Source organism: Panicum virgatum, chromosome 5N (genome assembly GCF_016808335.1).
Source record: "Panicum virgatum strain AP13 chromosome 5N, P.virgatum_v5, whole genome shotgun sequence".
Lineage (NCBI taxonomy): Eukaryota > Viridiplantae > Streptophyta > Magnoliopsida > Poales > Poaceae > Panicum > Panicum virgatum.
Window position 1 is genome coordinate 40,250,643 of NC_053149.1, and position 26,861 is coordinate 40,277,503.

The following is a 26,861-nucleotide window of genomic DNA, read 5'->3' on the forward strand; positions in this document are numbered from 1 at the left end:
AGTTTGCCGCGCCGTCAGCCACCGCGCGCCCACCGGCACCAGCCAACAGTAGTGCCAACCAGCGCCGGCCGTCGACCATCCTCGGCGCCCAGAGAGGACCAGACAGTCAGACCCTACTGGAGGAAGTATCCAGCCCGCAAAGGTAAATCCCGATTGAGAATTTCATATCCCCTTCTTAACCCATAACCCTAGTGGCCTAGTCAGTACTCAGTAGGTTAGTAGATTATTGATGTATTCTATTTTTCTATAGATCCTATGAACAATGAAGAGGGATGGGATCATCGCATCACTTTTTCAGAAGCATATAGCAAAGAAGCTTGCTGCTTCTTCATCATCTCCTTCACCTGTTCCGGCTGCAACAGTTGTGGAAGAGCAAATTCAAGAGCAAGAGAGAATAATTGAAGAAGATGTGAATCCTAGTCTTGTGGCGTCTAGTGTGCTTTCAGAATCAATTGAAATTGAAGATGATATCCTGCCACTAATTCCAGCGCCAATCCCACCACCAACTGAAGATGTTTTGCCACCACAATCACCGATTTATGATATCAATCGCCTTCCTCGTGATCCAGCTGAAAGGCTCCCCATTGCAAGTTATCCTTTTAATGATCAAGATGCAATTAGAAGGTCATATATTCTTAATGGTCCATACCAACCTTATTCACATGAATTTAAGAAAAGAGCAATTGGAGGTAGAGAGCGGGGTTTCAATTGTGTATGGTTTTACAAATATGATTGGGTTGAATATAGTACAAAAAAGAAAGCTGTGTTTTGCTTCTTATGCTACTTGTTCAAGGACAAACAAAGTAAGGGCAAGGGGACAGATGCATTTACAGCAAAGGGTTGAAACAATTGGAATATAGGAGAGAAATCACTTATGAAACATATGTGTTCTGTTGCACACAAGGCAGCTCAAGAGAAATATATTGGCTTTATGAATCCTAATGCAGCAATTGATGATAAAATTGAGAAGTGGAGTAATGAGGATCATCGTCTTTATATGATCAGATTGAGGTATTCACTGAGATGTTTGAAGTTTTTATTGCATCAAGGGTTGGCCTTCCGTGGACATAATGAAAGTGAAGACTCTAGCAATAGAGGGAATTTTATTGAGCTTCTGAAATTTCTTGCAGCCAATAGTGAAGAAGTCAATAAGTATGTTCTCAACAATGCTCCAGGTAATTGCCTCTTAACCAGCCCAAAGATACAAAAGCAATTTATTCAATGTTGTGCCATAGAAACAAGAAAGAAAATAATTGAAGAACTTGGTGAGGAGCCCTTTGCAATTCTAGCAGATGAGTCTAGTGACATATCACATAAGGAACAATTAGCTCTTTGCTTGCGTTATGTTGATAAATTGGGAAGGCCATGTGAGCATTTTCTTGGAGTTGTTCATCTAGATGATACAACTTCTTTATCACTTAATGAAGCAATTGAAGCTCTAATTGCTAGTCATGGCTTGAGCATCACTCGGATTCATGGTCAAGGTTATGATGGGGCTAGCAATATGAAAGGACATATTAAAGGGCTAAAAACATTGATTATGCAAGAATCATCTTCTGCTCATTATATCCATTGTTTTGCACATCAACTCCAATTAGTTCTTGTTGCTGTTGCTAAGGGAAATAATGATTGCGTGTGGTTTTTCGATCAAGTATCCCTCTTGCTGAATATTGTTGGAGTTTCTTGTAAGCGTCATGGCATGATTAGGAATTCTAGACTTGAAAGTGTCATGAAAGCAATTGAGTGTGAGGAACTAGAAACTGGGAGTGGATTAAATCAAGAGAGGGGATTACCTAGGCCTGGTGATACTCGGTGGGGCTCTCATTACAGAACTATTGTCAACATTATTTTTATGTATCCCACAATTCGAGACGTACTCATTACTCTTGGAGAAGATCCAACACAAAAGGGTGATTGGCCAAAAATACATGCTATAGTTGGAGTATTTGAGTCATTTGACTTTGTTTTTGTTGCACACCTAATGCTTATTATTCTTGGATACACAAATGAATTATCTGAGTGCTTACAAAGAAGAGAACAAGATATTCTTAATACAATATCACTTGTTCGTGTGGCAAAGGCTAGAATGCAAAAACTGAGGTCTAATGGGTGGGATCAATTTCTTCAACGGGTCACTTTGTTTTGCAATAAACATGGTGTCCAAGTTCCTGCAATGGATGGTCAGTATGTGCCTTATGGAAGATCTGCACGGTTTGCCCGAAACCAAACAATAGATGATCACTTTAGAAGAGAAGTATTTATTGGGGTTATTGATCATATCAGTCAAGAGCTTGACAATCGATTTGATGAGGTTAATTTGGAGCTGCTTTCTTGTATGTCAGCCTTCAGTCCTGCTGATTCTTTTGCTTCTTTTAAGGCACAAAAGTTACGTAGGCTTGCTGATTTCTACCCTAATGACTTCTTTGAGTCACATTTGGTCAAACTTGAATTGCAACTTGACAATTATATTGATGACATCAGACATGAGGATAGCTTCAAAGGTCTTAATAATCTTGTTGAACTCTCAACTAAACTAGTTCAAACTGGCAGGCATAAGATTTATGATATGGTTTATAATCTTCTCAAATTGGTCTTGCTTCTACCGGTGGCAACGGCAAGTGTTGAAAGGGTCTTCTCTTCATTGACTTTTGTGAAAACTAAGCTGAGAAATAAGATGGGAGATAGTCTTTTGGATGATTGTTTACACACATTCATCGAGCGAGATATCTTCTTTCAAGTGGATGAAGATTATATAATTAATACTTTCATGAGCTTTAGGAAGCGTAGGCCTGATAAGAAGACATAAGGTAATCTCTTTGAACTATTGTAGGTGTGTAAGCTTATTTTATGTAATTCTAAGACTTAATGTGCTTCTACTATTTATATTGTAATCAAGTGTATGCAAGTACTGAACCTAATTGCTTATATACTGAATTGCTCGTGGATTTTTTTATTGTGTACCGTTTTTTAGATTGTACCGAATACCGAATTGAATGTTGAAATTTTGACCCGGCATACCCTAAGTTTCAATGCTAGGTCCGCCACTGACCGCAGGTAGCCCCGGGGGAACGGTCAAGGGCGCGTGCGTGCGCCCCGCCGCGGACGACGACGGAGACCCGTTTTTGTTGAACGGCGCGGCCAAACTACTCCGAACGGAGCAAGAGACAAGGCACCGCTTTTTTCGCTGTGCTGTACCATCACCAAGGCTTGCCGACTTGCCGTGTCTCCGATCCACAGATCGAACTGCTCAGAGTATCTCCAAGAGTTCTGGTATCTCCATGAGTTATCTAAAAGAAGAAAAAACTCATCAAAACTCGGATTCAACAGGCTTTGTATTTTGCTATGCTAGCTATCTTGTTTTCTATTTCTCCCCCTTCACTGTTCAAAAAAAGAAGACTTGTATCGCTCTCCATCCTTCCTTGGCCCGCTCCCCCACGCACCTCCAGCAGTCTGCTCCCTACCGCGCCCGTGTGCTGCCGCGTCCCCCCGCCCGTGTGCTGCCGTGCGTCCATCCGTCGGAGTCTGCGATGGAGGTCGGCGACCCCATGGAGTCCGCCGCCGGATCTCCAGGAGAGCTGCCGCCCTAGAGCTTCCTCAGCGCCGCCGGGTCCCAAGTCGTTCGGATCGCCGCCGCCCACAAGTCGCCCTTGATTCGTCTGGCCCTCGTCCGCCCGTCCATGGAGCCGGGGACGGCGCGCCATGGCATGGATTTGGCGCCGCCCACCGTGATTTGGCGCCACCCACCGTGATTTGGTGCTGCCCACTTTGGCCGAGGGTGCTCGCCCTCGCCGTCCTGGGCCGCCGGCGAGCGCCGCCCTGCCCTGTCCCGGGCCGCCGCCGAGCGCCTACCCGCCGTCGAGCACTGCCCCTACCACCGCTGTCCCGGGCCGCCCCGGGCGCCGACGCCGCTGTCCCAGGCCGCCGGCGAGCGCCGCCCCCAACCTCGCCGTCCCGCGCCGCCGTCGAGCAGCGCCCCTGCCACCGCCGTCCCGAGCCGCCGTCGCGCGCCGCTTCCGCCCCCGCTATATTGGGCCGCCGCCAAGCTCCAGCCCCGCGGTGCAAGAGCGCCATTGAGCGCCGGCCTAGCCGTCGCCGCATGGAGGAGACCGTGAACCGGCCGTCCTCTCTCTCCCCTTCGCTCTTTCTTCTAGAGCAACCGGTCGGCTCGGCGCTGGCGCCGCGGTTGGCGGGGTGCTAACGCGATAGCTGGCGGGCCGCAAGCGCAGTTGCCAGCTTTGCCTCGTGCGTGCGCCGGCATCTGTGGTGTCGGGAGGGGGGAGGGGGCGCCACTCGGTGTTGTTGCTCGGCATCTGTGGTTGTTGCTCGGTGTCATCAGCGTGCCGCTCACGCCCTTGCACGTCTGCGCCGCCAAGCCGCTGCCACACTTCAGCATCAAGGGCACCCCCATTGTAAGGACCAAACTCCGCTGCTGCTTACTTCCTGCTATCGCTTGTGTGCGTGTTTCTTGCAATCTTGATCTAGATTGGGCTCAGTTGGGTGCTCGGTGAAAGTCCTGAGCTGAAAATTTATACGCTTTGCAGTTTGCATTACCGACGTCAAGATTTGAGTTTCTTGATAGCTGAATGTACCTCCCTTAGCTCGAATTGATGTCTTCTTCAATGCTTGATTCTTGAGCTGCCGCTACAGTTTACTGTGGGAGTTGTTTGATGTTTCCCTCGAAATTTATTCTAGAAAGTTTGTTGGCTCCATAGGGGAAGGGAAAGAAAAAGTCCGTCGTCGTCGAGGACATCGACTGCTCCCTCAGCCTCTCCGACCGCAACAAGAAGAAGAAAGGGCAGCGGCTGTGCCGACGAGGAGACCACGGTGCAGCTCGCCATGGTGTCACCTACCGCCGTCGTGACCATGGCGGTGGTGGGGCTGCTCCAACCACTCGGAGCGGCTGGTCCCGGCTCTGCGCCTCACGGGCCGCATGGACCCGCAAGACCCAGACGCGGTGAGCAGCCTCATGGCCACCCCTACTAATAGCATTTCTAGCTGCGAGAAGTAGGGGTGGGTACCGTATCCGCCTCTAGAAATGTGTTTTTACCTGCTTCTACAAACGGTTTTCGTAGTAGTGCACTGCCCCAACCATAACCAGCTACCTTACCGCTAGCAGCCTCCCTCTAGAGACGGCCATGCCGAAGGCTCGACAACTAGAATTCCAAAATCTCTAACCCTAACCCAGCATACTGTTGAAGTATTGGACAATAGCATGATTAAATTCCAAAATAAATAAATTATAAACATAACTAGATCTAGCATGAACAACTCTATCATACTAGCAATAAGACACAACATGATCATGATCTCAGAAAACATGTTTAAAGCTGGATTAAACAACAATGTATGTATTGAGTCTTTGCCTTTGTAAAGACGAATGGTGCAGATAGAGTGCAGTAAACTGTGTCGCAGATGACGATTCGCTGCAGCGCCTGACTTGGATGGAGGACGAGCCGTGATAAAGACCTTTGAGCAGTCGTGCTTGGTGCTTCCCGAAAACCTTATTCGCCCTCTGCCGATGCAGGATCACAAGAGCAAAAGGTTCTAGAGACCCGCTCTCCCATTCACCGGTGCACATCGGCGCTCGGGATGGGGCAGACTATAAAGACGACGCAACAGCGAGAATGAGGGAAACCCTAACTCGAGTTGATCTAATCTCTAGTGAAGGCCATCGGGTCATATATATAGGGAAGCCAAACCAACCTTACTGCAAAAGCGCAAGGTGAGAAGTCGGATTTCGGCAGACCATTCACACGGACGTCATACGCCCGCGCCTTTTGCCATGCCACGCCCGGCGCGGCGAGCGAACGCGCGTGTGAAACTTCCCTTCTCTCTCAACACACATAGCTTGGGGAGGTGTAGGCAATTTTCATATTTACGTTGGTCATCCTTCACTTTAACTAGCAAGGTGAATGTAAATAATTACACTACTAGCTCACTTTCTTGTACACGCACATGGACCGTTGAGATTTATTTGAAATTTTGAAATGTTCATTGAGTCAAGTCCAAATTCCAACACAGACGACCCCAAATTGGGGATGCAAATTGTGACGTACGAGCAGCGAAAGCTGCAAGGAAGGAAGAGGAAGAAGACGACTAGACGAGTTGGACCCAAAAAATCCTTTTAGACGACGGCTCGCGCTTCTATTACAAAAACTTTATATAGCTCTCGCGGGGAGTATGGCACTGGCGGCAGCAGGGGGGTGGCCGGGTGGGGTGGGTGCAGGGCCGGCTCACAGTTTTCAAAAGGCCTCAGGGCGAGCCATGTAACTAAAAAGAACATTTCAAAGGGCCTTTTAGGTTAGCTATTTTTTATTTGTGATAGTAACTAAAAAGAAGATATAAAATTCTAATAATATATGTAATTCATGAAAAATAATGTCAATATTACAAACAAAAAAGATAGAAACATAAACTAGAATTACCTACAACCTGCTAGAGCGCTAATACTAGCGTCTAGACAGCAGATGCTCGCGTGGGCTATGGTGCCGCCACGCCGGCCGGCCTGCGTTTGCGGGAGTGCGTTGGACTCCAATCTTCGGTGTCGGTGTCGGGTCGTGTGGAGAAGGAAAACATCCGACGTCGGGTCCGGGCGAAAGCAGATGAAAACGAAACAATAAACACCGAGTCGCGATCGCAGCGTGGGGCGGAAGTCCGTAAGATCGGACACTACTAAGACCCCAAATGAATCTATCACAGAAGGTATAATGAGCTATTTTCTTTTTAGATGAGCCAAAAATAAGAAGTTAGAGTTTGTTTGGCAGGGCTCCAGCTTCGGCTCCCTTTTTGCTGGAGCTCTACCAAACACTCTGGAAGTGGAGTAGCTCCATACTGTAGCATGTGAGAAGGTGAAGCAGCAGTTTTGCCTGCGAGAAGGTGGAGCCGGTGGAGCCACAAAAACCAGCTTCATCTGCTGTAGCTCTGGCTCCACCCTTTTTGCAAAAAGCCGGAGCCCTTCCAAATAGGCCCTTAGATTGATCCAACCGTCACCCCGCATCGGGTCCGGCTCGGTGGGAATGTGGGATGCCGCGCGTAGCCGCGGGGAACGGAACGTAAGACTGGAGCTGGCCGGCGACCGGTCAAGGCCGCGTGCGTACGTGCAACTGGCCTTTGCCGATTTGGTTGAACGGACAAAGGGGGACGAGACAACGAACCCTTTTCAAGCTGCACTATATATTATATATATACAACAACGGCCAATGTACTTTAAGCTAATTTTATTTATATTTATATATCCCTCAAGTGCCACCTTGTACTTTCTATAATCATACCAACAGGCGACTGTACTTCATCTTAATAATTTTATTTTACGCCCCATCAAGTACCACCTTGTACTAATTGATAATCTTTGATTGCAGGTCTACTGATACACTAAAGAGGTGTTTAGTTAGTAAAAATTTTTGGTTCAAAGATCACATCGATTGTTTGACCAGATGTCGGGAGGGTTTTTCGGGCACTAATTAAAAAACTAATTTCAAAACTCCCTTGGAAACCGCGAGACGAATCTTTTGAGACCTTTGACCACATCATTAGCACATATGTGTTACTATAGCACTTATGGCTAATTACGCACTAATTAGGCTCAAAAGATTCGTCTCATCGTGTACATCCAAACTGTGCAATTAATTTTGTTGTTTAACTATATTTAATGTTTCATGCATGTGTTCAAAGAGGAGACAAAAAATTTTAGAAACTAAACGGCCTCTAATATTGGCCTTTTTCTGTTATCATCACGCAAGTTGCTAGATATCTTTTTTCTTTTTTAGATAAAGAAGACTAGATATCTTTTGTCAAGACTATTTTCCTATTCCATCTTGACAAGTTTGTGTATACTATATACTACTAGCCACTCACTACAAGATATGAGTTTATTTGCATTGGCAAGTGCACACGTATCAAACGCCCGCGAGTATATATAGTATTTTAATCAAAAGTGATCTTGTCGGTGATTGCTGGTTGGTAAATTTTGGTCGCTAATGTATTATTATCACTCTCGGCAACAAATACATATTTTTAGTATATCTCTCTCGGCCATTAGCTAAAACAGTTAGTAGAGAATGTAATTCCGTTGGCCACCTCAAAGGAACCCTCGGCAAAAGTTATGTTTCTGGTTAGTGACTGATGACAGGCTATCCAGAGTAATCGTTCAAAAATAGAGTCCGTTCCATCTCACAGTCTGAAGCACCCATTGTTTTCAACCTGAAAAAAGAAAGAAAGAAGTTAAACATAAAAACAAACTCTTTGGAGTTACGATTCATACACGGTGCTGCTTCTTCAGATTTGGCATGGAAAACTAAGGTAAATTAGATTTTAGTTCGTCCAGTTGCGATGTCATTCAACAAAGATCACGTCATTAGTTTGAATTCCCACTAAGCTACTGCTTTTCCATTGGATTGCGCAAGTATAAAACTCATTGTGGGCCTGAGTTACTAAATGTAGATACTGATTTGTTGAGATGACAGTCATCGATCCCTTAGGACTTTCGACTTTGTTAGGACAACAACAGAATTGGAGGTTGTTTAATTAGAGGGTACAATTGACACTTAATCCTGTGAAATCAAACAACGATAAGTATTAAAATTTCGAACAAGCTACATAACGTACAAATAAGTTCATTGCTTGGCAAATAAATTGCTACACCAATAGACCAATCCATTTTGCAAACCAGACTGGACTGGTAAAAGCCCGATTGCTTTGCGGACTTAAATCTGTTCTAGGCCCACGTACTAGCTCCTTCAAACATTCAAACTCAGGCCCAGTTCAGGGCTCGACTAGCCCAGTTCGTGCCGATTTTTTTATATAATAAACAAAAACAGACATGATTTTATACTTTTGGATCGGCACGATTTTTTTTCCAATCACCAAAATCAGCGACAAGCTCCGGGGAAAAAAGATTAAGAAAAAACTGAACTAAACTAAAAACAAAACTATGCACTTGAGCTCAGCTTGTGTTTTCAGTCTCCATATGCTAATCTTTATGGAATTTGTATCAATTGGGATTGTGGTGCAGTTGCAACCGTTCAAGTATGACCCAACATTTCAAACATCGTGCATGTGTACAAACTACTCAGCGCATCTTTTTTTAAAAAAAATACCAGACAGACGGTATTATATATATCAGTATACGGTAATGTAAATTTGTAATGCAAACAAAGAACATATTTGCAAACAAGTTGGGTGGGAATCTTGTGCAGAGTAGGTATTTTACAAAGAACCATCGCGTGGGAACCGAACTTTTTATTGCGAATGAATAGCCTAGCTCTGTTTCTAGAGGTGGTAAAGAATCTAACTTTTTAATCTAGATAATTTAAAGATCGAATTTAAAAAACAGACTCTAATCTTATATAATTTTAAATTAAAAAAATTAAAAATCAATTAGGATTGTGAAAAACTTATTAAAGCTATAGCTCATTACCACTACCACCCCAACCCATGTCTGGTCGGCAGAGGTGACGCCAGGCGGTCGCCGGCGCCCGTGTCCATCCACCAAAGCAGTGGAGTACTGTGTACTCTCTCCGTTCTTTTTTACTTTTTTTCACGACACCGTTGACTTTTTTCTCCAACTTTAATCAATATTATTTAATTAATCAGTTAGTTAAATGAAGTAAAATGAGTATTTTTACTTCTATTATCAAGAGTATTTGTAGAAAAGATGAATAGTCAAATGAAGAAAAAAATCAATTGTGTCATATATTTAAGAACCTCGTAGATACTACGTAGACTACCCTACCAGAAAGCTCTTCCTGTTCCAACGTTTCGCACGTGGGAGTGGGCGGGCGGTCACCTCCCACTTCCTCTGGTGCCGTCCTTTACGAGCATCACCGCACACCCATCGCGTGACGCCCCCGCTCGGCCGCTTCCTCTTCTTCCGCGAAGCAGCGGCCCGGGGCAGAAGCACCCCTTACCTCCCCAAGCGCGTCGCGATTCTTTTGCCGGGATCCGGCGCGGATCGAATCCGCTGCCCGCCCAGCCACCGCCGCCGCCGCCGCCGCCGGGTCCTCCCCCGATCGGGTCCCCCTCCCGTTCGCTCCCCGCGCCCCGCGCATTTGATGAGTATTTCTCTCCCCGCCCCTTGGTGGATGCGAGGGAGTTGCCCGGGCTCGACCCGCCGACTCCACCCCGATCTCCCCGCCGCCGCGCCGCCCACCGCCATCCCCTGCTCCCGCCGCCCGTCCCCGGACCCATGGGCTAGGGGCCCCCCGTGCTTCGCCCTCGCACCGTCGCCCGCCCGCGGATCGGCTCCTTTTGATGCGGGTACTGTGCTGCGCTTCCCGGCGACGCGAGCGTGCTGCTGCTGCTGCTGCTCTCTGGGGATGTGAACGCTGCCCTGGGTGGGGATCCAGCTCGCGCTAGATTTTCACCCCTTTTTTGCCTTTCACTTTTCGCTCGCTCGGGGAGGGTAGAGATAGAGAGCGAGATAGACCGGGTTCCCCGGGTGATTAACGCCAATCGCCGAGAAGGATTATTCCGCCGTATGTTCTGATTTCCAGTTCCGTGCTGTTAATGCAAGTGCTGGGGAGGCAAAGTGGGGATTGTATTGCCGGTTTCGGGGACATATTCTTGGGACATTCCCGCCCTGTGCAAAGATATCCCCGGCTCCGGGTTTAATTAGTTTCATGTTCGTAGTGGTGGTGGGGAGGGCGCATATCACGCATTCCGGTTATTCCAGGCAGCTGGGGAGATGGGTTCCTCGCAGGAGTCCACCTTCTCGTCGGCCTCGGCCGCTGCACAGGTGGATGCTTCCGCGCTGGACTTGCTCCCGGTCTATGCCAAGGAGCTTATCGCAGGCGGCGCTGCTGGTGCATTCGCAAAGACTGCGGTGGCGCCGCTGGAGAGAGTCAAGATCTTATTACAGGTTCAGTACCGCTTGAGTGCTCGGACTCACAATTTCATTATCCACGGTGATTGTGTTGATACTTAGCTAACTTGCTGCACGTGTGCTGTTTGTTCTGTAGACGAGAACTGAAGGTTTCCAGTCCCTGGGGATCCTCCAGTCCTTGAGGAAGCTGTGGCAGTATGAGGGAGTTCGAGGCTTCTACAAGTGAGTGCTTTGCCGGAAATGCCCAAGGCTTCCACTATTGAATCAACTACACTGAATTATTGATTTTGATGCCCTGTTATTGCCCATGCAGAGGGAACGGTGCAAGTGTGCTTCGCATTGTTCCTTACGCGGCATTGCATTACATGACATACGAGCAGTATAGGTGCTGGATATTGAACAATTTCGCTTCATCAGTAGGTACAGGGCCCGTCGTTGATCTTTTTGCTGGCTCTGCTGCTGGTGGGACTGCAGTTTTGTGTACATACCCATTAGACTTGGCTAGGACCAAGCTGGCATACCAGGTATTGCATTAGCTTGTCCACTGATACATTTTCTTCTTTTTTTTTTTCATTTTGTTCCTTTGATTGTAGTGAAGGGTCTCCATCAATAGAAGCATTGCTGGGACAAGTCTCTTAGCAATATTTTTTCGATAAAAAAGTCTCTTAGCAATATTACTTGTTTACGCCATGTTGATTGTAGATAATATACTGTTGCTATCAGTGATTGATTCAAGGCTGCTTATACTAATTTCTTCATATTTGCTCCAAGGTTTCCAATGTGGGACAATCTGGCAATGCTTTGGGAAATTCTGGTCAACAACAAACATATAACGGCATAAAAGATGTCTTTAAGACTGTTTACAAGGAAGGTGGCGCACGATCTTTATATCGTGGAGTAGGTATGTATTATCCTCTTATAGCCTCGTTTCCTTTGCTGTGATTTGAACCAACGTGTTTATGGCTTCATCAGTGTGAGCGCAGCAAACTAGGCTTATCGAGTTAGTTTGATGCCAAACAGGCTTTCTTCAGTTCTATTTTGGTGTCATTGGGCTATCACTATTTAATTACTTTATAAATGTTAAATACTGGTTTTGGTGGTGATCTGAAACACAATTGTCAGGGCTAAACATATGAGTTAGAATGAGCCACTGCATGAATATCCTGAAACTTCTAAAATAAAATTACAGTATTTGAGTTAGGCTATGCTATTACAGTGCATGAGAGGAGGTTTCAAAATTCTTTTAATCAATTACAGGGCCAACTCTGATTGGTATTCTTCCATACGCTGGCTTGAAATTTTACATATATGAAGATCTGAAATCTCGAGTTCCAGAAGATTACAAGAAATCTGTTATACTGAAGCTCTCTTGTGGAGCTTTAGCTGGTCTATTTGGACAAACCCTTACTTATCCACTGGATGTTGTCCGGAGGCAAATGCAAGTAAGATTCTGTATTCCATCAGTCGCCAATATGCAAACTGTAGTTTTGACTGCATTGTCTGTTTGATCACTACTCACAAGACTTTCTATCTTCAGGTTCAGAGCAAGCAGCCTCAAAATTCAAGTGATGGCTTCCGAATAAGAGGAACTTTCCAGGGTCTCTCGCTCATCATTAGGTGCCAAGGATGGAGACAGCTCTTTGCCGGCTTGAGCCTTAACTATGTTAAGGTAATAAGTCAGTCCAAGATTTTCTTTTCAAAAGCCAAAATTTGAAAAATGAGGATTACTAATTGCAAATTTTGCAAGATGAAAAATAACATGATCTGTTTATGCAAGCACTCATGTTTAGTTGCTCCTTGTTTTCTTTTGCTTATTTGTAACGAGTGACAGCAAGAACAGGGAGGTTCATTTTGCACTAATACATTCAAGTTTTTGTCTTTGATCAAATAAATTTTCAGGTTGTCCCTTCGGTAGCAATCGGTTTCACAACATATGACATGATGAAGGCATTGCTAGGAGTTCCTCCCCGAGAGAGAGTCCATGCATCAGGTGCTAGCAAATGAAGCAATGTTCAGCTTCCTTGTGTTAGGACCAATGAGCTCGAGGAACTCCAGTCTGTGGCGTTATCGTTCTTGTTATGAATCATATCTTTATGTTGCATAGGATGGAAATCATTGTATATTGGTCGATTGGATCTGTGCATGTAACATTCTTATGAATTGCTCATAACATCAAGTATGGTACTTGTAATTTGTAACCGTAAATACAGTGACAACAAGAGATTGCTGTACATTAACTATACTAGATTGGTACCATGATTGGAGATTCTGATCAGGATTTTTTAACCCAGTATTACCACCTGTGCCTGAATGATGTTTTTGGAGCGAATGCGAAGGTGAAGCCTTGATGGTCTCCAAAACTTGATTTGATTTGAGTATTCTTTTAGGTATGGCACCAGAAGCACTGGAAACTTTCCCCCCTGAAGTTCATATATTCAGCTCTGTTTTTCGTGTTTGAAGTTATTCACCGAGCTTGACACCTCATAGGAACCAACCCAAGGATCGAAATTGCTACTTGAGCTGAGCCAACTTTTTACTTCACAATTAGCAAAATGGGTTCTTACATGTTCATGCTTCACATACAGGCACTACGATCTTAACCAAAAAAGAATGTTTGCAGCGCTTGAGGTACGCAAAGCTCTTAAAAATAAATCATTTGTTCATGTAAATAAAATCAATTCCACAAGGGTGACAAGAACTGCATCAAGTAAACCATATCCATGCATCCATCACCGTAGAACGGTAGAAGGTAGTAAAAACCAACGGCAGATTTGTCTGAAGAGAAAGCATACAACTGCAAACTGTACACTACCCGCAATCCATGCACTCCATTTACTTTCCAAAGTCCAAGATCACAAAACGAGAAATCCAGACCTGCATGTCACTTAATCTTTCTTCTTGTTGGCAGGGGAGCAGAACCTCTCAAACAGCATAGCGAAGAACCCAAGGAAATCGAGCCGCTTCTTCGGGTCATCTTTCTCCACCTCCCGGTTTGTTTCTTCAGGCTTCTCTCCTTCAGCTGAAGTTTCAGCAGTAGCAGCAGTCTCTGTTGGAGTTACAGTTCCAGTTTCGGCTGTGGGGGTGGTCTGTTGCTGCTGCACGGCTGCGACGACAGCCTGAATTTCTTCTACTGCTTGCTCCAGCACATTAGATTCTTCAGCCTTGTCGGCAGGGGCGCCGTTGTCGACGTTCTGCGTTGGCTCTGCTTTCGCTTCAGACTCAGGTTCTTTATCTTTAGATCCTGTTCAAGGAAAGGATGATGCAAATGTTCCAACAATCACCAATGCAACCAGGTATGCTGCCAGAGACAATCCCAGAAACAATGGAAGGACAGATGTTTTACCGTGGTGCCTGTGCAGATGAAGAGCATCAGCAAGGCTCTTGACCTCGTCCTTGACCTTCTCCACCACTTCTGGGTGGCTCTTCACCTTGTCCATCACTTTATTGAAAGCATCCATGTCCTTGTTTCCCTGTTCTTCGCTTCCTTGCTCTGCTAAATCGACGTGAATACTTCTCAGAGAAAATGATATGGTTTGAAGAGAGCTAGATAAAGAAAAAAAAGGACCTAATTTAGCATTTTCAGTCACAGGCAGCATCAAGTTTGGGGTCAAAATTGCTCCTTACAAGTCAGGAACGAGGAGATGAACAAGAACTGAAGTGTTTGTCCTTACAAGAACTGAAGTTTGGGGTCAAAATACTGATAAGTTTATAAGAATTACAAATCACGTTGACCAAGATCCTTGGGTTAATTACACTTTCCCCAATTTCCCATTCTAATAAATCCCTAGTTACTGTACGCATTCAGGTTACCCCAGTCAGTGAATTATCATTAACTAAGACACAAAGCAGGGGAAAGAAATTATCCTCTTGCAGTCTTGCTGACCAATTCGAGACGAAAGGATTCTTCTAGACAACAGGCAAGATGCCAAATCCCCAAACAAATTCATGCACCAAAATCATGCAACATATAGTAGCAAGGAAACAAATGCACACGAGCTTGCAAGAAACCGAGAAAACAAGGATCTGTCATCCTAGGTATCGGCCAAATCAAAACTTTTACAGTGAAAAGAAGAGACCTTACCAATTGAAGAAACTGCAGGTTTGAAGGGCGTTGAGGTTTGTAGTGAATGGGGAAAGCTGAACTGACGAAGACCAAAAGGTGCAGGCTTTTCGATGCGCACTATGCGAAGCTGAAGAATTCTGGGTTATGGCTCCAGCTGAGCCCCTTGTTATGGACTAAATTACTAACGCGGAGGCTAATGTTTTATGTGTTGTATACACACAAGCACCACTTGGCTGCTGGAGCATCATGCCTAATAATACTACATGGTAGGACAGTGCAGGAGAGCGACAGCGAAATGGACGCAGGCAAACTGCAGACATTCATGGTGGTTGGTCGAGGAGGAGGAGGATCCTGGACAGAGTGTCGCTGCTCCAGCTGGGTCGATCAAAGTCTGCTTTGTTTATTCTGAAACAGTACTGTATTTGTTATAGCTGCATTGATCCTAGAAGAATATACAGCCAATACAGGGCATAGCAATTGGATTCTTTTTTCTTGATGTTGATTATTGTTATTATCTGTGAATTCCTGGCTGGACAAATGGAGATGAATTATGGGATTTGGTTTGTGTGGTACGCATGTATTAGGGTCAGGTAATGGCCATCTGGCAGATGCAGGCCCACTAAGAGGACAAAGGAACATGGTGCTGGAGCTGTAACTGCCCCCCCCCCCCCCCCCCCCCCAAAAAAAATTCAGATATTTGTTGGGTCAGGATGATCTATAACGGACAGTTTCCTTAGTTTTTTTTTCTTCAGATTAGGAGTGGTCGAGTGGATCGTGGAGAAAAACAATCTAGAAAATTGTATCAGGTACTCCCTCAATCACACATGCTCAACATCCTAGAGAATCGTTGTGTGCATAAAGCTGCTTTTACTTGGAAGGAAAGCTAAGCAAACCTATTGGCTAGGAGACCTAATCCAAGGTAGGCCTATAAAGAAATACAGTTTTAATTAAAAAAATGCAGTTCTTCCAAGCTATGAAATGTTCACTAAACACAAAGCAATTTTTTCTTTACCAATTTCTAACTTTACTATATCTTGACATCACTAGAAAAAACTTGGCTTGTTTTCACATAACAAAAAAACCTAAGCCTGCGGGGGGACAAGCTGCCCCTCGGGCATTATCTTAAGAAGAAGGTCTTCTTCCACAGACCGAGAAAATCTCCGAATCACGTGGGCCACACACGGTCCTCAAGCGATGGCAAGCCAGTCTTGACCAATGCTTTGGCACACAAGCTCCCACCGGGAGTCGAACTCAGGAACAGAGGGATGACGCTGGAGTGACTAGACCAACTGACCTAGCACTCTTTGGTGGCTTGTTTTCACATCCTATGTGATATTTTCGTTGCATATGTCCGAATGGTCTGTTTCTCTATCAGGATCCAAACTGACCTACTCCACGATCATGACTGAAATCAAATCACGCTTTGCTCCATGCAGCGAATCACTGCTTTCTTAATCACATAGCTCGTGGTTATTTCCTTCAAAAATGTCATATCCGAGAAGATAGTTCACCTAATTAGGAAAAGGTTTCAACTGTTTCACGGTCCAGATGCATCCACGTTTTCGTTTCGATAAAAAAGCCTGGGCCTTTCTTTTCAAATTATATACACTGTAAGCGTTGTTTACTGCAGAATTATTATGGCTCACCCATGGCTGCTCATACTGAAGCAAACCAACTCTTCTTTATGTGCCATGTGCTGCAGATTCATCTAAGGATTGGTTTCACTTCATATCTCCTATGAATTATGATCTTAATTTAATTTGTACCGCAAGAAAGTATCTAACGTGGAAGTTGAACTGCACTAGCACAAATGTACACGAAGTGCTATCTTTTCTGAATGAAAACATCGGCAAGGACCACATCAACTCGATGCAAGAAAGTTCATGAAATGTTGCAAGCTGCAATCCTTTTTCCTTTAAAGCCACTCTAAATGAGTGCAGCTTACCTAGTTCCTTTGAACGGCTGGCCTCGGAGTGACCTCCGACTTCTTTCGCTTTCTCGGTCGCCGTCTCGGCATCTGTCCATTAACCCCAGAGGTCAGGGGAGCAGGAAAAATATTAAAAGTACATCGTGGTCGCCTGTTTATTAGCCATTAGGATTTAGGACAGCTCATGTTCAAGTAATATGCCAGGCACGATCTTGTATTATATTTAAATTCCGCTTGAAAGGTTCTGGGAATCAGACATTTAATTTCTTTGTGTTTCCATAATGTAGTATATCTATCAATTAAAAGAACCAGCCGTTCTATTTTCTTGACGTTGACCGAAAACGTGCACCATATAAATGAAGCCTTTCAGGTCCAAATCAAGGCAATTTCAAAACCGTCTAGGTAGACAATTAAAAGTCTATCTGCAACGATCAATCATCTATTTGCCGTGTTCTTATCTAACAATGACAACTTGAACTCCAAACCACAGGCTTCCTTGTTGTGATCAGAAGGGGGCACGCTACCAGTATCTTCCTATCTTGATAAGTACTTATAGGCTGAAGAACTCGGGAAGAATGGCATTCGTACATACAAAAGTTAGGCTAAGATATGAAGGCAAATAACTAACCATTCTTTGCTGATTGGAGGCTTCCTGCAAGGGCATCAAGCCCTCCCTTGGCACGATCAAAGAGGTCATTCTTCCCGCGGCTATCTTTTCCCTTCTTCTGCGATCCTTCAGAGTCCTTGACTTTCTTCGAGTTCTTCCTCTGGAAGAACATCTTGTTCTGTTCTTCCTCTTACACTGCGATAATCATATATATCTAATGAAAAAGCTTGTACCATAGAAGATTCAGGGAACATAAATGTAAACTTCGGTTAATCTTGACGAAGCAATCACCGCTATCAGCATATTCTGCCTCACAAGTTATTCTGAAAAGCACACATTAGTAATTTAATGCACCCTTTGATTCAGCAATCACCACCGCAGAAGGATATATATGTCAAAGACGACAACAAACACGGGCGTTTTGTATGTAACTTCGCAGTTCTGATCCATGGTGTTTCTCACAAAGGGACATGGTGAATGATACATGGTTTTCTAGAACATGATCCTGATTGTCCAACCAGTTCAATGGTATATAGGGAGATCCAAGAGGACAAAACCCAAACAAAATGTGATGAAGCTTGTTGGTAGAGAAGGGGAAAGAGCATAATCACACAAGAAAGCAGCAGGAAAGAGCCGATCTAACGAAGTGAACAAGAACAACCTGTGCCAACTAACTTCAAGCTAACAAGAACAGACTCCTTTAGCTTTCTATCAACAACACCCAATATCACCATTGGAGTAAAAGAAAAACATAAGCATGTAAAAATAGGATATGCGCGTACCTTACCGATCTTCCTTGAAATGATCAGGAAATGGAGAGTTGTTGCAGAGGAGACAAGAGAAGGGAACAAGCGTATTCAGGGGGACATGTAATGTAACGTGGCTCTCCTTTTATGGAGCCATCTATTAGTCGCTGCCACAATTTAAGCATGCCAACTGGTCGGCCTCCGGTAACCCCAGCCCGCAACCATTAGGCGCTGATAATCTGATTCTTATTTTATTTATTGAGAGTGAACAGTACTTCATTTCTTTATTGACCCAACAACATGGACACAAAACTATCTGTTTCTGTCCTTCCGATACGGCATGCAGTAGACAAAAATCTTCTTGGGTTTGACTTAACCAGAGCAATTCGTGGTTATCGGAGAGGAGTTTGTTGCACAAAAGAAAGGTGAACAGATGCATGGCAGGCATGTATAGTAGAATTGAGTAACTAGTTTTAAACTGGATCTGAAGTGTCACACAAGGAGACTCTTTTGGCCTATCTTGTACACTTTCTTTTGCGTATGGATCTAATCCTCATTTCATATGCCTTTCTTAGCCCGCATATGGGTCTAATTAATCTGAATTGCTTATGATTGTCTCTTGGACGACATATCACCAACACTATGTGAGGTTGAGATTGTTCATTAGTATTATCTAATAAGAGATGAAAATAAAGGTTCCTCGGTTGTTAGCTAAAAATTCTTGTAAGAAGAGTCATCAATTGTTTGGTTGCAACGGGCTCTAGACTTTGCTGCGCAAGCCGTTGCTGCCTATTGTAACCGTATTCTGAGTTAATAAAGCTCATTCTTCATAAGAAAGAAGAAGGAATGTAAGCAATCTATTAGCCGTATGTTCGAATCCATGCAGCGGCGTCTCACTCGATTTTCTGGGGTAGGCATGGCCGCATGAGCCAGGTGTGTCGTAAAGACTATTGCAGCCTCTGGTCCCTATACTGGTACTGATTCCCATAATTTTATTTGTTCTATTCTTCAGGCTATTGAAACTCTTTGAACTGAATCCTTAATAAAGGTTATTCATCTTTGTACAAGTTTGTCTTTAGATGGTGATGGATGCTGGCATAACTTAAATTAAAAAAATAGTTTAAGAAACTTTTTTACCATTTCAATGCATTTTCATCTCTTGAGGGTTATTATAATTGTATATGCTCCCAAACTGCGCGAATAATTTTTTCTCGAAAAAAAGTGCGCGAATAATCACGCAAAAGAAAAACAGTTTGACTTGTTTCCATAGCATCGTTCATGATGCTAATTGCCATTCAGCAGGATTTGATCACAGAACATAACCTGCTGTATCAGTCTGAGTAGAAGCAAAGAGCAGTTCCATTGAGGGGCGATTCAGTTAGAGCATTAAGGTGTGAGACGAGTTTCCCTCCAATCAGTTATATTAGCCGGCGGTGCTAGCTGGCTGGTGACATTGCTCAACCACGTCTATCGATGTCTGTTTTCTTCAGCATGAATCCAACCACGAACAGTAGGATGAGCTACCTGAGTTACCAGCTCCGATACACCGAATTGAATGAGCATCATATATAGTGGCAGTTCAACGAGGGCAATGTGTTTATCAGGAATGAGACTGACAGCGACGTCCGTCACCTCTGACCTGACCACATGATCGCTCGCTCCCCTCCGGCCGCGGATTCGTCGGAAAAAGGCAACAAGAACGAGCCCCTGCAGCGTGGGGAAGAGGGAAAGAAGAAGCTACATCACACTCGCTCGCTAGCTGAAAACACCAAATGGACTTTTGTGAGTCTTTGCACATGAACTCCGGCTAGCTGGAGAGAGATGACGCCATGGCGATCCCGTGAGCAAAGAGGATGTTTAGTTACAGGATGACGAGCACAACGCTGCCCTTCAGCCTTGCACGTGAAGTTTTGATAGCCACGAGTGTTTGGTTGGCTTGGCGACACGAGCTGATGATGACCTGGAGGCTGGGGCGTGCAAGGAAGGCTCATCCATGCACCTCCAAGGGACCAAGACTCCATCTACCTACTATTACTAATCGGATAATTATCAGGAAGGGGAGCCTAGCTAGCTAACTCACCGGCTTGCTTCTTGGATGGAACGTTTCATCCATTCCACCTAAGCAATGTGGTGCGGGAATATGCCGTGCCAGCTGGCCTCACCCGCGTTGACCGTTGACGCTGCCCACGACCCAGTCGTCAGCAGCAGCAGCGTGCCAGCAACGCCGGAATTTTCCTTCTTCTGGCTGGGCTGTTTCAGCAAAGCGGCAACAAAAAACAAAATGAAAACTATCACTCACCTGAATGATTTGAGGTATCTCCTCACTCGTTTTTTTAACCAAATCCTCCCTTTCTTCTCCAACTCCAGCAAGATTAGAGTTCGGGTAAGGGTTTCAGAGTTGACGGGGGGCGGTGCTCACCACCAATGTTCTCACGGCGCTGCGGCGACTCGTGGCGACCTACCCCCCTCACAACGACTAGGCGTATAAGGAGCGCGGCGAGGCGACGCCATAGACATATCCTAAATATACTATGATAGCAAAAAATTTAGTAGCATAAACATACCTTTGTTGAGCTGTTGTATCATATATTCTTCCCTTCCCAAATGCTCCTGCCATCCTTTCTCTTCTCCCAAGCAGCAAGCTACATAAAGAATGAGCAAGAAATCAATCAGCAAGACCAACAACAAACCTAATTAAGTGAAAGCTAGACATTAGCAACATAAATGCATGGGAATGACAATATAACTAATATCATTAGTTCAGTACTTCAGTCCACAAGCTTAGAATCTAGTGGGCATGATTAATAGGTCCTGGGAATTTGCAGTGGCAGCCCCTGAAGCCTCTTCTTGTACCACCTCCACCACATCTTCATCTTCCTCTTTATCTTTATCTTTATTGTTCTCGGCATTCTCTTGATCATCCAAGAACGCTGGTCTCGCCCTCTTGTTGCCATCCAAGTATGCTTTCATCCTTCTCCTTAACTCAGTGCTAGACCCTGGACATAGGATCACATCTCCATAACCACCAGCTAGATGTTGCTTAAACCTTTTAATTCCTCCTGGAATCCTCTTGTTGCACATCTTGCATGTCACTTTATCTCGGTCATTAGGATTTTTCCAATAGCCAAACTCCCATCCTGGATCTTTTGAGTTGGCAGGTCTTCTCTTTGGATCAGTCTTGGGATCATAATTGCATGCCACAGAAGCTAGACTTGCTGCTGTGTTGCTGGTGTTGCCCTGTTGGCTGTGTATAAAGAACAAGAGCATCATTAAATTATCAAGCACTAGCACAGCACAACTGAGAGAGGAATATAGTATTATCAAGCAAACATTATACTAATCCAATTGACAGTAATAAAGTATACATTAGCTAGTCCATAGCACAAAGCAACATCACATGGCTCAATTAGTAAACAAAAGAGACAAATTACACTGCCACTATCATACAGAGCCACGAACTACTAAAGCTACCAGTAGAGGCATAAAGCAGAGCAAAGTCTAGACAAGAGTAGAGGCATATAGCAGAGCAGCATACTAGCAGAGCAGAGGGAAGGAACACTGGAGAGCAGAGTAGAGGGAAGGAATTACCTGGCCATTGCAGTCTTGCAGGGGTCGCACGAGGAACCAGACCAGCAGAGGAGGTGCACGGAGGCGGAGCCGCACGGGGCCGTGGACCAGCAGAGGCGGCGCCGTGAGTCCGCGAGGAGGCGCAGAGACGGCGGAGATGCGCAGGGCCACGCGGGTCCTCGCAGACCGGCGGAGATGTGCAGGGCCGCTTTCCTCCTCGTGGACGGGGAGATGCGCGAGGCTGCGGGGTCGCCGTCGCTGCCTCTCCGAGATCCGCCCCGCCGCGTGAGTTCTTCTCCCGCGCTCTCTTCTCTGTCTCTTCTCTGTTTCGGTGTTTCCCGCGGTCGATTAAGCCAGCACCGGCTCGATTTCGCGCCCGATTCCCGCCCTCCCTTTGTTTCCCGCTCGATTTCCCGCCGCCCGCCCGCTCGATTTCCCTCTGTACCAGGATGGCGCCCGCCTTATCCTCCATGGCGTCCAGAGGACGCCTTTGGACGCCCAAGCAGACGCCTTGCCCCTGAGGCGGACACCATACGCATCCAGGCAAGGTGACGGGGACGCCTACCACCTCGAGGGCGCCTGGATGCCTAGTCGTCACCTAGGCGACGCCTTAAGAACATTGCTCACCACCGGTCTTAGAAAGAGGGCCGACGGCGGCGAGCCAGCTCGAGCGGTGGAGGAAGGCGGTCGCGAGCCAATGCCGGGGTTGGGGCGACGGCGGTGGGCGGCGGCGGGATGGGCAGTCGCGGCGCAGGCGAGCTAGGAATGCGCCGGAGGGGTGGCGGCGTGTGGTGGGCCGGTGCAGGGAAGAAGAAGGTGGGGGAGGGGAGGAGGAATAAGAAGTTGAAAGAGGTAAAATGTCTGGAGGTAGAAGATGAAGAACAATCGTTGGATTTTGATCCAGTCGAGTGAGAAGAGCCGAGATTTCATTCCGAAGCAAGGAGTTCGGATCGACAAAGCACCATTTCCTCCGCTGTGTCTCACTCTTCTATGTAGGTGGAGCAGCACAAACCTGTGATCTTTCACTGGATTCAGGAGGAGATAAGTGGAATGTGTTGCTGTGTTTCACTCGAGTGACATATAGAAAGAAAAGAAAAGAAGCCGGATCGCCCAACACGGCCCTTAGTTATTGGGCCTTACCAGCACCATCGTTCGGCCCATTGGAGATCCACAAGCACCATCGCGCCGCCGAGGGAGGAGAGGGAGAGAGCGGAGAAGAAGGCTAGGGTTTAAGGTTGCTCGGCGATGGCGTCGGCGGCGAAGGCCCTGGCGGCGCGGGCGGGATCCTCCCTCCTCGGCCGCCTCCTCGCGTCCCCGTCAACACCCCTCCTCGGCGCGGGGATGCCGCAGCTCGCCAGGCTGCAGGCGCACGTCCCGCCGGCGCCGGCGCCGTCTGTGGATGCCTACGAGGCGGAGGCGGTCGCGAGGCTCACCTCGCTCCCCGGAGAGATCTCGTTCCCCTGCGGCCTGCCCTCGCTCCGCTTCTTCATCGACGACGCTACTGCCGGTACTGCTTCTCTCTCGCGCGCAAGCTCATGGATTAGGCCGTGGTTAAGTTCTTCGATTGGGCTCGGATCAGGGGTGGTTTCTCAATGTACAAATGGGGGAAAATGTTATGGTACCTTACCATTCGTTGTATATACAATACAGATTATAGCAAGTACTCATACTCGCATGATTTCTGTTGTGGTGCGGGATGTATGTAATATGTAGTTATACCAATTTGCGATTAATCGATTATAGATAGATCAAGCCTTGGGTTTGTGCGTGCTTGGGAAGAATTTAATGATTTTTGATAGTGTGCTTCATTTTTTCCCCATCTATGCATGATTGTTTTATGGAATTCCATGATAGTCTCGGTGAATGGTGATGTGCTAATATTACTTGCCTTAGGTGATGGTGTTTGTTTGTTGCTTGAGTCTTTTAGCAGATACACCTGACTCGTTTGTGCAATGTTTTTGAATATGTGCTGGACGAGTGTTTAGTGGCCATGCTTTTGTCTAGGTGATTTACAAGCAGTAGGTCTTTTAAATCTCTGTTATTCATATGTTAAAAAGTAGAGTGGTGGCTGACCATATTTTTCTCGAGAAAAGTTCTTGTAGTTTGATCACTGTTGTGCATTGAAGCTCGCATGCTTTGTACTGCCTCACTATTTCAATTTTATGGTATGCCTTTTTGTACAGGAATATCGATTGGTAGTAGAACTCAAATATTGGTACAGTGCACAGCTAGATGTGGAATCATTTGTAAGCCTAAATTTTAATTGGGGTTGGGTGGAGCTTGAGAACTTCTCCTAGCTCATAAACATGTGGTTTATGTTGAATTAAATACAAGGTTTGGTAGAAAGTGGTTGAGAAATACTCAAGCACACAGGTTTCCTTTTGCTATTCTGGATTGTTTACATACATGGTGCCAAATGGTGACTGCCCCTTGTTACTTCTCCTGCTGATTGTCCTAAAATTGGGTAGAAAGTGTCTTGAGTAATAAGTACACAAGCGTTCCTTTTGCTATGCTGGATTGTTTACTTCCATAGTGCCAAACTGTGGCAATTCCTTGTTTCTTCTGCTGCTGAAAATCGTGTCAGGTGAATTGTGATCTGGGAGCAGATCAAATGATTTTTTCCCCATCAACTGCAATGCCTTCTGTGTCTACTAATCTGTTGCTTATCTTTTCCTATTTGCAGTGGAGAATCCTGTCGCTAATGAACCCCTTCTGCTAATAAAGAGAACTTACCAGCCCAGTACCATCAAGCGGAAGAGAACCCATGGATTTCTTACACGGTAGGGTCCTTCTTTACCCGCCCTGATCCAGTTCAACCGTGTGCTACTTACTAGAATTCTGCGTATATTTGCTCATGGTTCCTCGAGTTATAAATGATCCACTCTAGTACTGTACGTGTTTCTGCTACATGTTGACCCTGTTCACACCTATCGATTACAGACGGGTTTTAGTTTGGCTGGCTTTGGCATGATATACAATTCTCGTTCCATGCTTTTGTGTTCCTGATACAGCCCCTATTGTGCTGCTTTTGCAGTAAGTCGACCAAGGGTGGGCGCAAGGTGATCGCACGGAGGATCGCCAAAGGCAGGCACAGGCTTTCCGTGTAGCGAGATCCCGTAGCAGCTCGGAACACTTTTTTCTTCACAGCAGATTTGTACTGTTCTTTGTACGAAACCTTAGAGTTCAACGTCTATGTATGCTTAACGAGTAACGAACCCTCTGAGTAACGAACCCTCTGCTAAAGGCGAGCCCCAGCAAAAAGCAGCAGACCGTGTGTGGATTTTCTTGTCAAAACAACTGTTCCGCGAAATAAACTCAAGTTTATCTGCACCGACTGATAACAGTCCATTTTGTTTGCGCAGCCGCTGCGGCTGCTGCACTTGTTCGTTGTCTTACCAGACCAGCTGTTTATATGCAACACCTTGGGTGTGGCTGTTGTTGTGACTGTTCTTGCTGGACAATTGGGGGGTTGTTTCAGTTCCCTGTTACTCTATTAGGTGGCTCCATCACTGGTCCTAGCGAAGTAGATGGACCTGTAAACATTTTCTTTTGCGACGCAGTGATGAACTGATGAGGCTGCCCGCAGTGGGCTCTGTAAAGCGCTCTGTACGTGATTTGCAGTGTGAATTTAGAGAGAAAAACGCTGCAGCGGCGCGCGCTACACGGCTCTCTATCGTTGCGGGCGAGACTCCGCTCTCCAAACCGAGCGCAGATAGCGGCCGCGCGCTACGCCGCCACCGTGGCGCGGGTCCCGCACCGTCCAACGGCCTCGCGCCGAGAGAGAGGGGGGTGGAGGCGTCCGCCGCCGCCGCCGCGAGGAGGAGGGAGGAGGAGGATGCGCCGGCGCAAGGGAGGAGGGGGCCTCGCCGTGGGACAGAGAGGAGGAGGCCGCCGCCGGGGATGGGGCCACGCCACGCGCTCGCCGCCGTGCCGCTGTCCCGAGCTCGAGGAGGTTGACGGCGCCCCGCCGTCGTGCCGCCATCCCCGCGCGAGGTGAGGAGGACGGCCGCGAGGTGAGGGGGTGGCGCGGCGCTCGCCCATGGCCCGCCGCCGCTCGAGCAGGGTCAGGGGAGGAGAGGGAAGGCTCAGCCGGCCGAGCTCGCGGCGGAGGGAGAGCAGAGGGAGGAAGGGAGGGGGAGAAAGGCCGCCGGAGCTCGTGGAGGGGGAGGGGCCGCCGAGATCCAGAGGCCCGCCATGGCCCGCAAGGCCCGCCGCAGCTCGCGGCGGAGGGAGAGCGGAGGGAGGAAGGGAGGGGGAGGAAGGCCGCCGGAACGGAGGGAGGAAGGGAGGGGGAGGAAGGCCGCCACAGCTCGCGGCGGAGGGAGAGCGGAGCTCGCCTGCGGGCTGCTGCGGCGCCGAGCTCGCCCGCGCGGGGGGAGCTCAAGGCCGCCGCGCCATGGCCGCGAGGGAGCAGGGGCTGCGGAGGGGTGCGCTCGGCCGGCGTGGGAGGAGGGAGGAGGAGGGGTGCCGGCGGAGGAGGGAGGAGGAGGGGTGCCGGCGGAGGAGGGAGGAGGAGGGGTGCCGCCCCGCGCCGCGCGAGCTCCGGTCCGTGGGCGCCGCCACGGGGCAGCGAGCGCGGAATGGCTCGCCGCCGTCCGGCCCCGCGCCGGCGCAGCAGGGGAGGGGGAAGGGGGGCGGCCGGCGCGCGCAGGGGAGGGGGAAGGGGGGCGGCCGGCGCGCGCAGGGGAGGTGGAAGGAGGATGGCCGGCGCGCACGCGAGCCTCGCCATGGCCGCCGGCGGAGGCCGGGGGAGGAGGGGCGCGGTGGCGGAGGGAGAGAGGAGGGGGAGAGAGAGAGGGGCGCGGGGGAGAGAGAGCGGGGAGGGAGGGCGGGGGGTAAAAAAGAAAAAAAATTACCGACACGTGGGCCCCACGGTGTGGTAGTTGGTATAGAGAGTGATATAGAGAGTGAATGAACGCGGAGAAATTGAATATGGAGAGGAGAATCTCGATGACCAGGCAGGAATATTCCTTTTAGAGAGTGAATTTAGAGAGTGACGAGTGCGGAGAGCCGCTGTCTATCATTGTAGGCTGGGACGCGTTGCCTTCGCTTGCCCCGCCCGGCGCGGTGCCGTGGCGGCCGCTCATCGGGCCGTGTTCCCTGCCCTGCGCGACGTGGTCCGAGCCTCCGTG

At 47.2% G+C, this 26,861-nt stretch overlaps 3 protein-coding genes across 6 annotated transcripts; 2 read left to right on the plus strand and 1 right to left on the minus strand.

Annotated features, from left to right (window-relative positions):
* The first annotated feature begins 9,849 nt into the window (after positions 1-9,849).
* On the plus strand, positions 9,850-13,112 carry LOC120672331 (mitochondrial carrier protein CoAc1-like). The gene is made up of 7 exons (XM_039952666.1): positions 9,850-10,855; positions 10,956-11,041; positions 11,133-11,343; positions 11,591-11,720; positions 12,077-12,261; positions 12,357-12,488; positions 12,719-13,112. The coding sequence occupies exons 1-7, from the start codon at positions 10,682-10,684 to the stop codon at positions 12,821-12,823; spliced, it is 1,023 nt and encodes a 340-aa protein (XP_039808600.1). The 5' UTR covers positions 9,850-10,681; the 3' UTR covers positions 12,824-13,112.
* Positions 13,113-13,448: 336 nt separating this feature from the next.
* LOC120672332 lies at positions 13,449-18,330 on the minus strand. Of its 4 annotated transcripts, none has more exons than XM_039952669.1 (5): positions 18,199-18,330; positions 17,438-17,611; positions 16,828-16,899; positions 14,163-14,309; positions 13,449-14,060 (listed from the first exon to the last, which is right to left on the minus strand). In XM_039952669.1, exons 2-5 carry the CDS (start codon positions 17,586-17,588, stop codon positions 13,705-13,707), a joined length of 726 nt encoding a protein of 241 aa, XP_039808603.1. In that variant the 5' UTR covers positions 17,589-17,611; positions 18,199-18,330; the 3' UTR covers positions 13,449-13,704. The 4 variants fall into 4 exon arrangements, with proteins under 4 accessions (XP_039808603.1, XP_039808601.1, XP_039808604.1 ...); XM_039952667.1 differs by having other exon boundaries at positions 14,163-14,312; XM_039952670.1 differs by having other exon boundaries at positions 18,204-18,270.
* Positions 18,331-22,893: 4,563 nt separating this feature from the next.
* LOC120676278 lies at positions 22,894-25,110 on the plus strand. The gene is made up of 3 exons (XM_039957513.1): positions 22,894-23,236; positions 24,413-24,509; positions 24,764-25,110. Exons 1-3 carry the CDS (start codon positions 22,975-22,977, stop codon positions 24,834-24,836), a joined length of 432 nt encoding a protein of 143 aa, XP_039813447.1. The 5' UTR covers positions 22,894-22,974; the 3' UTR covers positions 24,837-25,110.
* The last annotated feature ends 1,751 nt before the right edge of the window (positions 25,111-26,861 follow it).